The sequence below is a fragment of the Hemitrygon akajei genome, chromosome 22 (assembly GCF_048418815.1).
Source record: "Hemitrygon akajei chromosome 22, sHemAka1.3, whole genome shotgun sequence".
Lineage (NCBI taxonomy): Eukaryota > Metazoa > Chordata > Chondrichthyes > Myliobatiformes > Dasyatidae > Hemitrygon > Hemitrygon akajei.
Genome location: NC_133145.1, coordinates 42,811,293 through 42,826,818, shown reverse-complemented (window position 1 = coordinate 42,826,818; position 15,526 = coordinate 42,811,293). Strand labels below are relative to the sequence as shown.

Genomic DNA, 15,526 nt, shown 5'->3' with positions numbered 1-15,526 from the left:
GTGTTATTTCAATTAAGTAACCTGAGAAAAATCGTGGGTTTGGTTGTTACAGGTATTCCTCCCAATATTACCAGGGGGCCTTCAGATAGCACCGTGATTGATGGGCTGTCAGTCATTCTGTCATGTGAAACACTGGGGGCACCACGGCCAGCTATCACCTGGCAGAGGGGTAAGTATTAAAAATTACTGCTCTTGTTTCTGTCATTTTTCATGAGCAATAGGGTTATACAGCACAGAAACAGGCCCTTCGGTCCAGCTCGTCTTTGCTTTCAATAGCTGGCCCCATTTGCCTCAAAACCATTCCTATCCTTGTACCTATCCAAATGTCTTTTAAATATTGTAATTGTACCTGCCTCTGCCACTTCCTCTGGCAGCCTGGTCCAGATACCCTCCAGATTCAGATTCTCGTTTATCACATGTGCATTGAAACAAACAGTGAAATTCTTCATTTGCGTTAAGAACCAGCACCACCCAAGGGGCAGCCTGTAAGAGTCGCCATGTGTTATGGTTTCAACGTAGCACAATGTTCGGCAGAAAAACACAAACAGCAACAACAAAGCAAGGCAACAACAGCGAAACAAACTTGTTTCCCACCCTCCCCACCTACCCAATCACCCTCTGTGTGAAAATTTTGCCTCTCGAATTCACTTTAAACTTCTCCCCTCTCACTTTCAACCTGTCCACTAGTTTTAGACTTTTCTACCCTGGTTAAAAAGACTGTGACCATCCACCTCATCTAAGTGCAAACACAAGGAAATCTGCAGATGCTGGAAATTCAAACAACACACACAAAATGCTGGTGGAACACAGCAGGCCAGGCAGCATCTATAGGGAGAAGCACTGTCGATGTTTCGGGCCGAGACCCTTCGTCAGGACTAACTGAAAGGAAAGATACTGAGAGATTTGAAAGTAGGAGGGGGAGGGGGAAATGAGAAATGATAGGAGAAGACCGGAGGGGGTGGGATGAAGCTAAGAGCTGAAAGGTGATTGGCAAAAGTGATACAGAGCTGGAGAAGGGAAAGGATCATGGGACAAGAGGCCTAGGGAGAAAGAAAGGGGGAGGGGAGCACCAGAGGGAGATGAAAAACAGGCAGAGTGATGGGCAGAGAGACAGGAGAAAAAAGGGGGAGGGAAAAAATAAATAAATCAGGGATGGGGTGAGAAGGGGAGGAGGGGCATTAACGGAAGTTAGAGAAGTCAATGTTCATGCCATCAGGTTGGAGGCTACCCAGATGGTATATAAGGTGTTGTTCCTCCAACCTGAGTGTGGCTTCATCTTGACAGTAGAGGAGGCCATGGATAGACATATCAGAATGGGAATGGGACGTGGAATTAAAATGTGTGGCTGCTGGGAGATCCTGCTTTCTCTAAGCCACTGGTAACTTTATAAGCATCTCAGCCTCCTTTAATCCAGGGAAAACTGTAGCACTCCATCCAGCCCCTCCTCAAGACTCAAGCCCTCCAGTCCCAGCAACATCCTTGTGACTACTTTCTCAACCCTCTCCAGCTCTGAGGATGCCTTTTCAGTCAAAGAACTCTATTTTGTCTCTGCTGTTGATATCCATGGGCCATGCTTATAGAAAATTAGCCTCATAATGATTGATGCTGGATTGGCAGCTTCCAGTTATCCAGAAATTGTGAACACACCAAAGTCAAGTTTATTGTCATGTGGACGAGTACACGTACGCACAGGCGCAATGAATAGCTTACTTGCAGCGCAATAGAGACACATAACATTTTATAAACAGCACTCGCAAGAAAAAAAACATTATAACACATAAATTATGCTCAGTTAGAACAAAAAATGTCCATTTTAGTGCAAAATGAACAAAGTTGACATTGTGTTGTTAAACTGTGGGAATATTATATAGGTATAATAATGGATAATTACTCTACATATGTATTTATTTTTTAAATTAGGCAAATTAGCAGGATTTATCTTGTTTGGTACAAAATCTTGGCTTGGCCACTGTAGGTCGACTCTCGTCCAAACACAAGAAACACAAATGGTAGCACACTAGAATTGAAAGCGGCTGGACAATCCCATCTCAGACAGGGTACTTATGCCTCCAAGGACCCCACTTCCAAAAGTCCTTAGCACTTAATCTCCCTTTGAAGTATAGGTGACATACAAACTCCATTTCCAGAAAATTTGGGATATTTTCCAAAATGCAATAAAAACAAAAATCTGTGATATGTTAATTCACATGAACCTTTATTTAACTGACAAAAGTACAAAGAAAAGATTTTCAATAGTTTTACTGACCAACTTAATTGTATTTTGTAAATATACACAAATTTAGAATTTGATGGCTGCAACACACTCAACAAAAGTTGGGACAGAGTTAAAATAAGATTGAAAAGTGCACAGAATATTCAAGTAACACCGGTTTGGAAGACTCCACATTAAGCAGGTTAATTGGTAGCAGGTGAGGTATCATGACTGGGTATAAAAGTAGCGTCCATCAAAGGCTCAGTCTTTGCAAGCAAGGATAGGTTGTGGCTCACCCCTTTGTGCCAAAATTCATGAGAGAATTGTTAGTCAGTTCAAAAGGAACATTTCCCAATGCAAGATTGCAGAGAATTTAGGTCTTTCAACATCTACAGTACATAATATTGTGAAAAGATTCAGAGACATCTCAGTACGTAAAGGGCAAGGTCGGAAACCACTGTTGAATGCGCGTGATCTTCGAGCCCTCAGGTGGCACTGCCTAAGAAACCGTCATGCTATTGTGACAATTATAGTCAGCTGTGCTCGGGAGTACTTCAGAAAACCATTGTCACTTAACACAGTCCGTCGCTGCATCCAGAAATGCAACTTGAAACTGTATTATGCAAGGAGGAAGCCATACATCAACTCTATGCAGAAACGCTGGCGGGTTCTCTGGGCCCGAGCTCATCTCAGATGGACCGAAAGACTGTGGAACCATGTGCTGTGGTCAGATGAGTCCACATTTCAGCTAGTTTTCAGAAAAAGCGGGCGTCGAGTTCTCCATGCCAAAGATTAAAATGACCATCCTGATTGTTATCAGCAAAAGGTGCAAAAGCCAGCATCTGTGATGGTATGGGGGTGTATCAGTGCCCACGGCATGGGTAAGTTGCATGTATGTGAAGGTACCATTGACTCTGAGGTGTGTATTAGGATTTTAGAGAGACATATGTTGCCATCAAGGCGATGTCTCTTCCCGGGACGTCCATGCTTATTTCAGCAGGACAATGCCAGACCACATTCTGCATGGGCTACAACAGCTTGGCTTTGTAGACACAGAGTGCGTGTGCTTGACTGGCCTGCTGCCAGTCCAGATCTATCTCCTATTGAAAATGTATGGTGCATCATGAAGAGGAGAATCAGACAACGGAGACCACGGACTGCTGAGCAGCTGAAGTCTTATATCAAGCAAGAATAGACAAAATTTCCAATTGCAAATCTACTACAATTACTATCCTCAGTTCCAAAACCATTAAAAAATGTTATTAAAAGGAAAGGTGATGTAACACAATGGTAAACATGCCTCTGTCCCAACTTTTGTTGAGTGTGTTGCAGCCATCAAATTCTAAATTTGTGTATATTTACAAAATACAATTAAGTTGGTCAGTAAAACTATTGAAAATCTTTTCTTTGTACTTTTGTCAGTTAAATAAAGGTTCATGTGAATTAACATATCACAGATTTTTGTTTTTATTACATTTTGGAAAATATCCCAACTTTTCTGGAAATGGGGTTTGTATTTAGTGTGCACAACAGTGAGGAAGATTCTGCTAAAAAGACAAAATCACAGTCCATTCAAGTGTTCAGCTGTGGCCAGCTCCACTTCAATCAATATGAGCATTTGCCTTATAAAGTAGGTGGCACGTGAAAGACCATCTGGGGCCCTGTCTGCCTGATACATCCAACAAACAGTGCCAGGAATAATTAGATGATTCCAACTAGAAACCTGATGAAATGACTGGACTAAAATAAATGGCTTGTTTCCATTCTAAAATGAGGCATCACAAATACTTTTTAAGCGTTTTTTTTTTATCATTGGCATTATACAGGGAGTTCCCAAGTCATGAGGCCCAGACTTATGGAAATCTAACTTTATGAATATTCTCCTAGACATTTTATGTCTAATGCCCTTCCCTTGGACAACATCAGTGGCGTGGAGAGGGGAGACTTGCAGCTTGGGCAACTGCCAGTCTTCCATTTAAAAAAAAGCCCTGCCCAGGCTTGTGCCCTGGAAACTTTCCAAGGCGCAAATCCATGGTCTCATGAGACTAACAGAGGCCTACAAACATACGTTTTAAAACATTTTCAAGCTGGTATTCATTAATGGCTGGATAGAGTATACCTGTATATGCCATTAGTTTAAGTAAGGGAATTGTAAAAGTGATTATTTAATGAAATTAAAGAATAATAGCAAGTGTTTGTAGAAAATGGATGTTTCTGACTTATGGACCAGTCAGGCTACGGACAGTTTTTAGGAACATAGCCCTTATGTAAACCATATTGTGGCGAGCATTTGGTCCATGACGATAGATGAGAAAAGCTCATTTAACTCGACAGCTGTTTTTTATTGCAACAAACACAAAAATAGACAGGGAGACAACCCACTCAGTCACATACAGACGGGGGAAGTGATTATTACACACCCCAGTTACAGTCAGGGTGACACACCATGTGATTAGCTGAATAACCCAAGCTAAACTGTAACAATAAATTAACTTGAACATCCCGCCATAATCCCACGAAAACTTTTGAAAACAAGAACGATAAATAGCGCTGCCCACTAGGAATGCTAGCGTAGGCTGTCAACCACGCCCCCCCCCCAGCGCAAAAATATAAAGGATCAAATGAGTTGCATGTTCCTTTAAAGATGTTTGCTGCACCATGATACCCACAGCAGTTTATCTTGCTTGAAATAATGTTCTATTCACTTTCTGTGAATTAATGGTGAGTCATGTTATGCATCTTTATTAAAGCTATTTGCAAAACTGCATGTGGCCATCCTCCATCTGAATAACCCTTTATCCTGGAAATACTTGATTTTCGCATCAGCTGGTGCTAAATACGTATCTTACATTATTTTTAAATTTGTTAACAATATTCTACGAATGAAACACAATTTTCCACACCTAAGTTTCTCTCAGCAGACTGTCCCTCCATTCTGCCACTGGAATTCTATATGCAATCTTGTTAGAAATGAAGGAGCCCATTAGACCTTCAAAGTTGCAATTTCCAGCCAGCAATTTCATTTCATTTCAGTTCAGTATGTGTTGAATGTCTCTTCATTCAACAGTCATCCACTGAAAGAACCGGAGTTCATCCATCATGAAACTTCTTCAAAAATTCAGTACTAAAGGCCTTTGAAATGCATTTTGAATTGTGCATTTTTTGTTATTTGACTAAATTGTAGGGTCTCTCTTTCCAGTTCCTAAACCCACTTCTAGCAACAACTAGTTTTCTCGTGCTGGTCATTATCAATTCTTGCTTTTTCAAAGAAGTTGCCTTCTTTTGCTTCAAATTTAAAATATTTGATTCTTGGATTATCACAGGTGTAAACTCGAAGCATCCATTTTTCTTGGGTCACTTTTCATGCAGAGCTTGATTTCTCTGGGTGGTCTGTAAACTGTTAATTTTCTGATTTCCCTTTCTTTCGAGCTTGGGACTACAAGCTGACCAATGATCTTCCTCTGTATTATACACAGACCTATTTCATTTACATATTGGTTGTTTGAAGGTCTTTGTCTATGTACAGTTTTTTTTTCAAAAATTCTATTTTTTTTTACCTGTAAATGCCTACAAGAAAAAAGGGGCAGCACATTAGTGTAGCGGTTGGCATGGCACTATTACAATGTCAGCAACCTGCGTTCAATTCCACTGCTGTCCGTAAGGAGTTTGTACGTTCTCCCCATGACCACTTTGGTTTCCTCTGGGTGCTCCAATTTTGGTAACATAATAAATTTACTTTGAACTTGAATTTACCCCTTTCCATACCTCCCCACAGCAGTTGATTTTTTATTGCCCTTAGAAAAAAAATGATTTTACTTGTTTAACAAACTATACTTTTCATGGTCTGTTGATCTAGAATTAAGAGAAAATTTTCAGGTCGTTTTTAACAGAGGTGGTATTTCGAATCCCTTTGGTATCCGGAGCTGCAGAATCCAATGATCTCTTCCATTTTCCAAACAGGAGAGAAAGTGCTTGCAAGCGGGTCTGTCCAATTACCTCGTTTCACGTTGCTGGAATCCGGCAGTCTTCTCATCAGCCCATCTCACATCTCAGACGCTGGGAGTTACACATGCCTGGCCACAAACTCTCGAGGAGTGGACGAGGCTTCAGGAGATCTCATTGTGTGGGGTAAGAGAGGACAGTGCGTGTGAATCTTAATTCCTTACCACTATTAATAATCCATATTAAATTAGAAACTGACAGAAACTTGGAAACTGGAACAAAGCAGTTGTTAAGCCCATCTACAAAACATAGATTTCTTCCATCTCCCCTGTTTAGTCCATTAGTACCAAAGCAGCAGCTGTGATAGTAACACAATGGAGACCAAAAGGAGATTATTTTGAACAAAGCAATCTCCTTTTACTTTCCTGTACAGGCCACCTGTGGAATTTAAGCAAGGGAGAATTCTATTTTATAATCAGTCTATTCTGTATATGCAAAGCAGATGTAGTTAGCATAGCCTCATGAGCCAAACTGAATAATAAATATTCATGCCAATAATGAACTCGGGAGGTTTTTAATCCATTGTGGGTTTTACTTAGCATTTCTGATTGAAGTTTTTCCACCTGGCTTCGTCTCATCACTGAACAGATTCAGGTATATTGCAATGCCAACGGATAGCCTAAAGCTTGCAACTTGGCATATGATATTAGTGAATTTCTTGGCAACTCTCAAGGCCAGAGCTGACTTTGAAAGACATGATACCTGTATTAGAATGAACTGCCTGCTTTTGGCTGCCGAAAGATAAGGCAAACCTTAAAAGTCAGAGAGGGTAATTGAAAAGGGATGCAAGATTCATTCTTCACTTAGTATTTGAGGGAAGACTTAGCGCCTTGAATTACTGTATATAGCCTTGCAATGGGAGAATTAAAATAAATGTAGAATAAATGAACAATACTATAAATTATTCTGAGGAATCAAGATCAAAAACAGGTTTTTGAACTGGTGAATGGCAGAATTTAGGACAAGATTTGAGGAACTTCATGGAATAAGTGACTAGTATGTGGAATAGTTTTCCAAAACCTTTGGAATTAAATTCATAAGCCATGGATTTTTCTGCATCTGTAAATAAAAATGTGTTTCTTGTACTGTACTTCCTTTTCTCCACACTTTTGTTATAGGCTCACACAACAGATAGATTTGTAAATAATCTGTTCATAAGGACTTGCATATTAAGACTACTCAGTACATGAACTGACTAAAGACTGATTTATACTTGTGCGTCGCATCTACGCCGTAGGTATCGCGTACCTTACGCCGTACCTACGCTGTACCCTATGCCAAAAGGTGGCGTGCACCTCTCCAGAAAAGTAACTCACGCGTCGCGGCGACGCAGACCGCCACCACTGTGATTGGTCTGCTTGGTAGCATTGCATTTCCTCCTACGCATTTTCAGTTGCTTCTTCTCCGCCGTGTTTGTAGGCTGTGCGAAATAGATGAACCAAATCGTCAAATTTACCTGCCGACATGCGAAAATATTTGAAATGCATTTCCTCGTCCATGCCTCTCAGGAAGAAACTCAACACATTGGCATAGAAACTGCACCGCCAACTAGAGTTTTGGTGCATATCAACGCATGCTCGCTACGGCGTAGAGCGACGCAGAAGTGAAAATCAGGGTTGCAGCGTAGGCTGCGGCATAGCCCGTACACACAAGTATAAATCAGCCTAACTACTTTGTATATGAACCAGTGCAGTATAAACAAACCAAAACTAACTGCTGTTCTCTACATAGGATCTGAGCAACATTCAGTGTAGCTGTTGTTGAATTTTCTGCAAGATCTATTTGTGTTTTAATTATTTTGTACTATTGCTTTAAGATTAATTGTGGAGTGGCAAGTGTTGGCTTAAGAGCTCATGTGACCTAGTTCTGTTTCTATTTATAATGTTCTTTTGCTAGCTTTTGGTGTGAACATCCAAATCCTTTAGATCTTCCACAATTCTGAGTCTGTGTCATTAGGAAAAGATTTCATCTTGTTTTACTCAGATTAAAATGACAGATCTCACACTTCCCCATCGTATAGTTCTCCCATTTAATCTGCTACTGTCCTTTGTTTGCTTTCTTCTTCCATCCATACAACTGTGCCAATGAACTTAATATTTTAACATATTTCCATCACCACGGCATGTTATATGGGTTTTTATGAGGAGTTACATTCAATGTGATTACGTTCAGAGAAATCTTCCCTTTTCTATCCCCTTTGGCATTCTGAAGAGACCATCCCATCCACAACTCTATGGGGCACTCCAATGTCTCCACTGGCCCCACTCCCTTATTGAGACTACTGTACCTTCCTATGCAACTGGGATTCAAACAATCTTTTCAAGTAAGGTTACACCTCTCTTGTACTTCCAAATTAGTGAACTGCGTTCAGTGCTCACAGTGTTGCCTTGTCTACATTGGGGATAATAAATGTAGGTTGAATCACCCTGAGCTTCCAGTTGCCTGTCACATTAATTCTCAATCCCACTCTAACCTTTCTGTGTTTAGCCTGTTATACTATTCCAAAAAAGGCTTATACAGGATGAGAAACAGCATCTCATCTTTTGACTATGTATATTACAGCTCTTAGGACTTAACCAATACTTCAGACTGTTCAAATCGCCAGCCTTTCCAGTATGTGTGAGAACAAGCAACTTCTGATAAAAAGTCATCAACTTGTAACATTAATTCAGTTCTCCCTCCATATGTACTGCCTGGCCTGCTGGGCATTTCCAGAATTTTTCAGATAGTGTGTATTTCTCAGCTCCAGCACTTACTTTATTGTCTCTCCTCTGCCTTATTCACCTCCCTCTTTTTACATCTCCTCCAGAAAAAAGCAGCTGAGTAAACAAGCCTTCACTGCTCGCTCTCAGCTGGCATCACCACAATTTGGATTGTTTCTCCTGGTTCTGATGGAAAATCGTAATGTGAAATATTGACTTTCTTTCACTCTGTTTTTCTGTTGTTATTCAGCATTATTTGCTTGCATGACAAAAAGCTGAGCTGGCTGTGAAGGACCAATCAAAACATCTTCCATCCATTACTACTCTCTGTCACCTACCTGTGAAACCTGTAGTACCAAAGCTGACCTCAACATTGTAGTCTTGTCTTTGCTTATCATGGAACCCCATATCAGTAATTCTGAGGAAAGAAAGAATTAGTGATAACAGCGGTGATGGTCAGTGATTTCAATAAATTTGTTGAAGAATTCATAATTCCATATGATATTTTCTATATAATTTCAAGCAATTTAATTATATTAAAATGTCAAACATTATTAAGCAGCTCTAGTGGCTTTGTTTAAAGGTTAATTGGCAGGTAATGTTAGAGTGCCCTCTACAGTTCGTGCATGAGCACTGTAATACACAACACTCAAATTTATTGGAATTCCTAAATGTTCAGAGAAGTCCATAATGCTCTAACTGTGTCCTGTCAGTGGAGGACCAATTTCCTGTATAGGCACTGTGAATCTGAGCACTGAAAATGCAGCATGTTGCAGCTGGTATCGATTCAGTTCTTCCATTCTTTTCAACTGAGAACTACTTCAAGTACCAAAGGTAATGTAAGTATCAGGTAATTCTGTTTTCTCATGTTGTGCTTTAATCATTTAAAAATTGCTAATAACATGAAAACATTTTTCACAGATACAATTAATGTTTACTGGCCTCTGAGCATTTGGTGTAATAGTTTTGCTCGCCTGAGGTGTAGTTTAATTGACTGTCAGCCCAGGTCCGGGGGACACGCTGCTCAAAGTGAAGGGGTGAGATAGGCTGGGTGGGATCCTCTTATGGGTCAGGTGCTGCACACACTCCTACAGGTTTTGATGATTTCTGCAAATCGAGAAACAAAATAACAAGACCAGGATCTTTGCGTCTGAAGCTCAGCCATTTCCAGGTAGAACTAGATAAATATAATCATTTTAATATCCATCCTGTTGAGTGTCTCCACCAGCACATGTCCTGGGGAACAATTTCCCTTATTTCCCCGACCCAGCTGGGGACTCCATCCCAAATCACAGCCATTATTAGTAAGTGCCCGGAACTGACAACGTCAAAGGACGCAGCTCTGCTGGTACCAGTGTGTCACCTCATCCTAAAGTGGATCATCTTGTTGCCGATGGAAGCTAATATTTTTTATACTGTTTTGCAGCTCGCACTCGTATCACAAATCCCCCACAGGAACAGAGTGTAATTAAAGGGACCATGGCTGTACTGACCTGTGGTGTGACCCATGACCCTAATGTGGCAATCAGGTATGACCACTTGGTGAAAGTCTTGTGCTGTCCTTAACCCACAAATAGTTTGTGATAGCAGTGCCTTAAAAAGATATTCAGCCCCTACAAATATTTTCACATTTTACTATCTCATTTTCTAAAATTAAAATATATTGAAGTAGGGTTTTTTTTAACATTGTGCATCATGTCCAATCAAAAGAAAAATTCCAAAACCTATCAACAATTTACTAAAAATTAAAAACCAAAATTCTGAGGCTGAAAAAGTATTCATCCCCTTTGTAATTACTACACTAACTTTCCTCAGGTGCAATATATTGCCTTACCAACTCACCCAATTTGTTGATGTGGAAACCTGTTACAATGAATTCATAAGAATAAATACCCCCTCTCTAAAGTCCAACAGTATGGCAGATTTTCAACAGTCCAAACCAAACTTAAAGGCAAAAGAGCATTCAAGCAAGTCAGGGACATGATAATAGAGAAGCACAGATTTGGGGAAGGGCACAAGGCCATCTCAAAGGCACTGAACATGCCTCGGAGTTCAGTGCAGTCCATTGCGAAAAAGTGGAAAAATTGAAACCACAGCCACACTGCCCAAGTTAGGCTGCCACTCTATAAACTTAGTTGCTAGAGAAGAATGGTACTTGTAATAGAGGCTATTGTGATGCCAAGAGTCACTCTGAGAGAAATGCAGAAGTCAGTGGCTGCAACTGGAGATAAAGTTCTTGGATCCACAATCTCAAAGGTCTTGCACAAAAAGGATATTTATGGAAGAGTGGCAAAGAAGAAGCCCTGGGTTTTAAGAAGCCTGTAAAGACTTTGCAAAGCGTCACTTAGAAGATAATGTAAAGAAATGGGAGAAGGTCTTGTGGTTAGATGAGACTAAAGTGGAACATTTTACCTCAACACTAAGAGGTGTGCGTGGTATAAATCTAGCACAGTGCATCGGCCTGGTAACACCATCCCAACTGTAAAGAATGCAAGAGTTAGCATCATGCTATGGGGATGCTTTTCAGCAGCACGGACTGGAAATCTGGTTAAGATTGATGGGAAGATGAATGCTGCTAAATACAGAGAGATCATGGATAAAAACCTGCTATCCTCTGCCAGAAAGTTTAAACTGGGGAGGACGTTTGTCTTTCAGCAGGGACAACAACCCAAAGCACACTGCCGGAGCAACCATGAAGTGGCTTCGAATTAAGCCACTTGAGTAGCCCAGTCTAAGTCCCGAACTAAACCCAATTGAACATCTCTGGCAAGACCTCAAGAATGCTGTCCACTGCTGCTCCCCAAACAACCTGCCAGAGCTTGAGCAACTTTGCAAGGATGAATGGGCAAATCTTGCTCCATCACGCTGTGCAAAGCTAATAGAGACTTATTCAAAAAGACTGCTGGCTCTAATAGCTGCGAGTTGTAGTTCAACTAAGTCCTGAGCAAAGAGAGATGAATACTTTTGGACTGCTGACATTTCAGTTTTTAAATTAGTTTTTCATGTTACACAATTTTCCCTATTTTTTGGGCTCTACTGTGAAACAGGGAGCATGTGATTCATAAATAAACATTCTCAGACAAATTGATTAAAATCCCTGCTGATAATACTCATTTATGTGAACAAAGTGTTGGGGCTGAATACTTCTACAAGGCATTGTATATAGTGAGAACTACTGTCATTGTTAAGAACTGCACATTCCATATTTTCTAATGTAGATAAAGGCCATTCGGCCTATTATGTCTATGCCGACTCACAGAGCAATCCCAATCTTCCCCACATTCTCAGCAATTCAATCACCAATCAGGACTGATGAAGCATCACAGTCCAAAACATCGACTGTTTATTTCCTTCCATGGACGCTGCCTGCTGAGCTCATCCAGCATTTTGTGTGTGTTGCTCAGTCACGCAGTCACAGGCAAAGCATGCAAACCCCACACAGATGGCACCAGAGATCAGGATTAAATCCAGGTTGTTGACAGGCAGCAATTCTACTAACTGTGCTGTCCTTGGATACTGTCTCTTTTCTAAGGCTTCAAGTACAGCTTGGGTTAGGCTTGAGGAAATCTTATCTATCTATCCATTAATCCTTATTGCAAAGCTGACAGTTTCAAATCATCAACAATGTAAAATCTCCTGCAGCGACACTCTCTGCCTTCTTAATGCAGTTGATAAATGACACAGTCGTGGGATGAAGGATGTAGCAATTGATTATGGAGTTAAGAATTTGGTTTCCTTTCCAATTATGTGCCCAGTGTTGTTGGAAACTTCAGAACAATAACCTCTTTTGTATTGGGACAGAGGTTGATGTTTTGTTTTGTAACTTCAAAGCATTAAATTAATTCTAAGGAAGACAGGAGTCCGAAATGCGGGTGTAACCGATTTTACATTAAGCGAGGCGAGCACGTATCAAGTGGTAGCAAGATGATGTATGCAATTAACTTATTTTTACATACAACCTGTAATTAATTATTTAAATGAACAAGAATGCTTAATCAACCTGTATATATACAAGATAACGAAAATATTATTGAAGTGTTAAATACACAACAGTTGATAGCGAGTTTTTTTTCCAGAAGGGAAAAACCCTTAGTGCAGGAAATTTAAATCCTAGGCTGACACTAAAGAGGTTCCAGCAAGTCAGAGGGGCTATAGTACCTGTATTCTGAGTGATTATGTAGGGTCACAAGAAAAATATTTGTGACTTAGGGTTTGATCGGTGTGACTGCCGGTAGAGACGGCACAGTGGTAGGTGATAGTGACAAAGGTTTCTCTGTTTCTACCACTAAGTTCATAAATAAATCACTCAAGCTTGTCAGATACTTCATTCACTAAACAACAAAAATAGTTGTGGCTTGGGTTAAAAGGTGTCTTAAAAAGAGGGGCACTCAAAGCATTTATGTAGTAACTGTGAATTGCCAGATAACATAACAGGCTGCACTACCAGGATCCATTAAAAACATGGAACATGTTGCATTTACAGCATAATACAAAACAAAACTCTAATTCGTCATTTGGTTAACTAACAGTTTGTGCTATTCAGTTAATATGACTTTAATAGAGCTAATGACTGATTAGGCCCCCTATTCCCAAACAAACCTGCAAAGTTGCCCTTAGCATCTCAAAAAGGTTTGTCTCAGCATCAGAGAAACAAGAAACTGCAGAGGGTATATCTGAAGCCCTGAAGCAGGGTCTCGATCCAAAATGTCGACCATTCCTCTTCCTTCAATGATAGCCCACTGAGTTCCTCCAGTAATTTGTTCTTTCTCAGAATTTGAACGTGACCCAATTGACTGGCATCTTCTCTTATTTCATGATTCATCTGGAACCACACACTCCATTAGAACACTGGCTTTCAGAGTTATCTGAACTTGAGTGTAGAAATAACTAGCTTCAAGAAGGGTAATCAAGACCAGCCTGTTCATCTCTTGATGATTACTATTGGAAATCAATGAATAAAAATGGGGAAAAATATGCAAATGTATTATTTTTTTTCTTCACTACAATCTCTTCACGGTGTCAAGCCAATGATGTTCAGAGTTGTGACATCCTCTGGTTTTTGATGCAGACACGTGTGGCAGAAGAACGGGGCTGCGATTGACGTGGATGCCATCCCACGTATGCGAATTGATGAAGTCGGAACATTATACATCTCTCAGACCTGGTCAGGCGACATTGGCTTATACACCTGTAAAGTGCTGTCTGTAGGAGGGAATGATTCTCGCAGTGCTCAAGTCAGAGTCAGGTAAGTGAGGAGTGGGTTGAAACAGTTTGAAAATGCATTAATTCTGCTCGTGGTCTACAATATTTCCATCGAAAACAAAACAAGTAATCTGGGATAACTCCACAGCACAAATCTGTCAGAGTATGAAAAGGCATCAATGCATTTCAGTGCTTGAGAAAATTCTTAGTATATCGATTACATTGGACTAGATAAAGCAAAGGAATGGACTGAAACTGCCACCACTTATCATGCAAAGACCTCATACTGTAAGGACGCTTTCATGCAGTTTAGTGATTAATCATGAACACAGATTTATATTAAGTATCAGCGCACAAGAGTCAGCTGCAATCAGAATTATTAATTGCTGTCATTAGGATAAATGTTTCAGAATATGTTTCACTTGAATTTTAATGCTGTTGTGCATGGTAAGGCGCAGAGATATCAGTCAATCTGGAGGGATGAACTAATATGCAAGTTGCAGTTTGACTCTTTATCTTCCTTGTTTTCCTTTCGTCCCGCAGGCAGCTGCCCCATGCCCCAGAAAACCTGGCTGCTCATTTGAGCACAAGTGAAAAGAGAGCCATTTCGTTGACTTGGGCAAAAGCTTTTGATGGGAATAGCCCCCTGCTTCACTACATTTTGGAAGTGTCTGAGAACAGTGAGTTCCCTAACAGCAACAGATTTTTTTAACACCATTTTCATTGTAATGCATTGCGAACCTTTTGAAAAAAAATGAAAATAAAAATACAGTCCGCCCTCTGTATCCGCAGGAGATTGGTTCCAGTAACCCCGTGGATACCAAAATCCGCGGATGCTCAAGTTCCTTATATAAAATATAATATTATTTGCATATAACCTACACACATCCTCCCGCATACTTTAAATCATCTCTAGATTACTTATAATACCTAATACAATGTAAATAGTTGTTATACTGTATTGTTTAGGGAATAATGACAAGAAAAAACGTCTGTACATGTTCAGTACAGACGCAACCATCGTAGCTCTTCTGGGAACGCTGATGCTGCCTCGGCATCAGCCGATGCCAATTTTCCCGTGATCTTTACGTTCCTGGGGCTGAAGTGCTTTACATAGCTAGCCAGCCATCCCTTATGAGCCTTAAACTCCTTCCTCTCGCTCACAACACAAGTAGCGAACGACCGAGACGCGAGGCGAACAATGCTCAAATAACGAGTGCTGGAGAGAGACTGAGGATCTGCAAAATGGCGGGAGGCTACAGCAGGGTATGCCTGCACATCACTTCATTCGCGTGGATTCGGCACGCAGCAAATTCAAGCTTAGCTTTTTGGAACTTCCTGGAATTTTTTTCCGAATATGTTCAATCCACGGTTGGTTGAATCCGCGGATACGGAGGGCCGACTGTAA

At 40.6% G+C, this 15,526-nt stretch overlaps 1 protein-coding gene across 4 annotated transcripts in view; it reads left to right on the top strand.

Annotated features, from left to right (window-relative positions):
* The window catches only part of LOC140714669 (protein sidekick-2-like), a 919,455-nt gene that overhangs the window by 612,758 nt on the left and 291,171 nt on the right, over window positions 1–15,526 (top strand). For all 4 annotated transcript variants that reach the window (XM_073026119.1, XM_073026118.1, XM_073026117.1 and 1 more), the window contains 5 exons: window positions 53–169; window positions 6,173–6,340; window positions 10,343–10,445; window positions 13,985–14,161; window positions 14,662–14,798. In XM_073026119.1, the coding sequence (XP_072882220.1) occupies window positions 53–169; window positions 6,173–6,340; window positions 10,343–10,445; window positions 13,985–14,161; window positions 14,662–14,798 (702 nt within the window). The remainder of the gene's footprint in view (window positions 1–52; window positions 170–6,172; window positions 6,341–10,342; window positions 10,446–13,984; window positions 14,162–14,661; window positions 14,799–15,526) is intronic.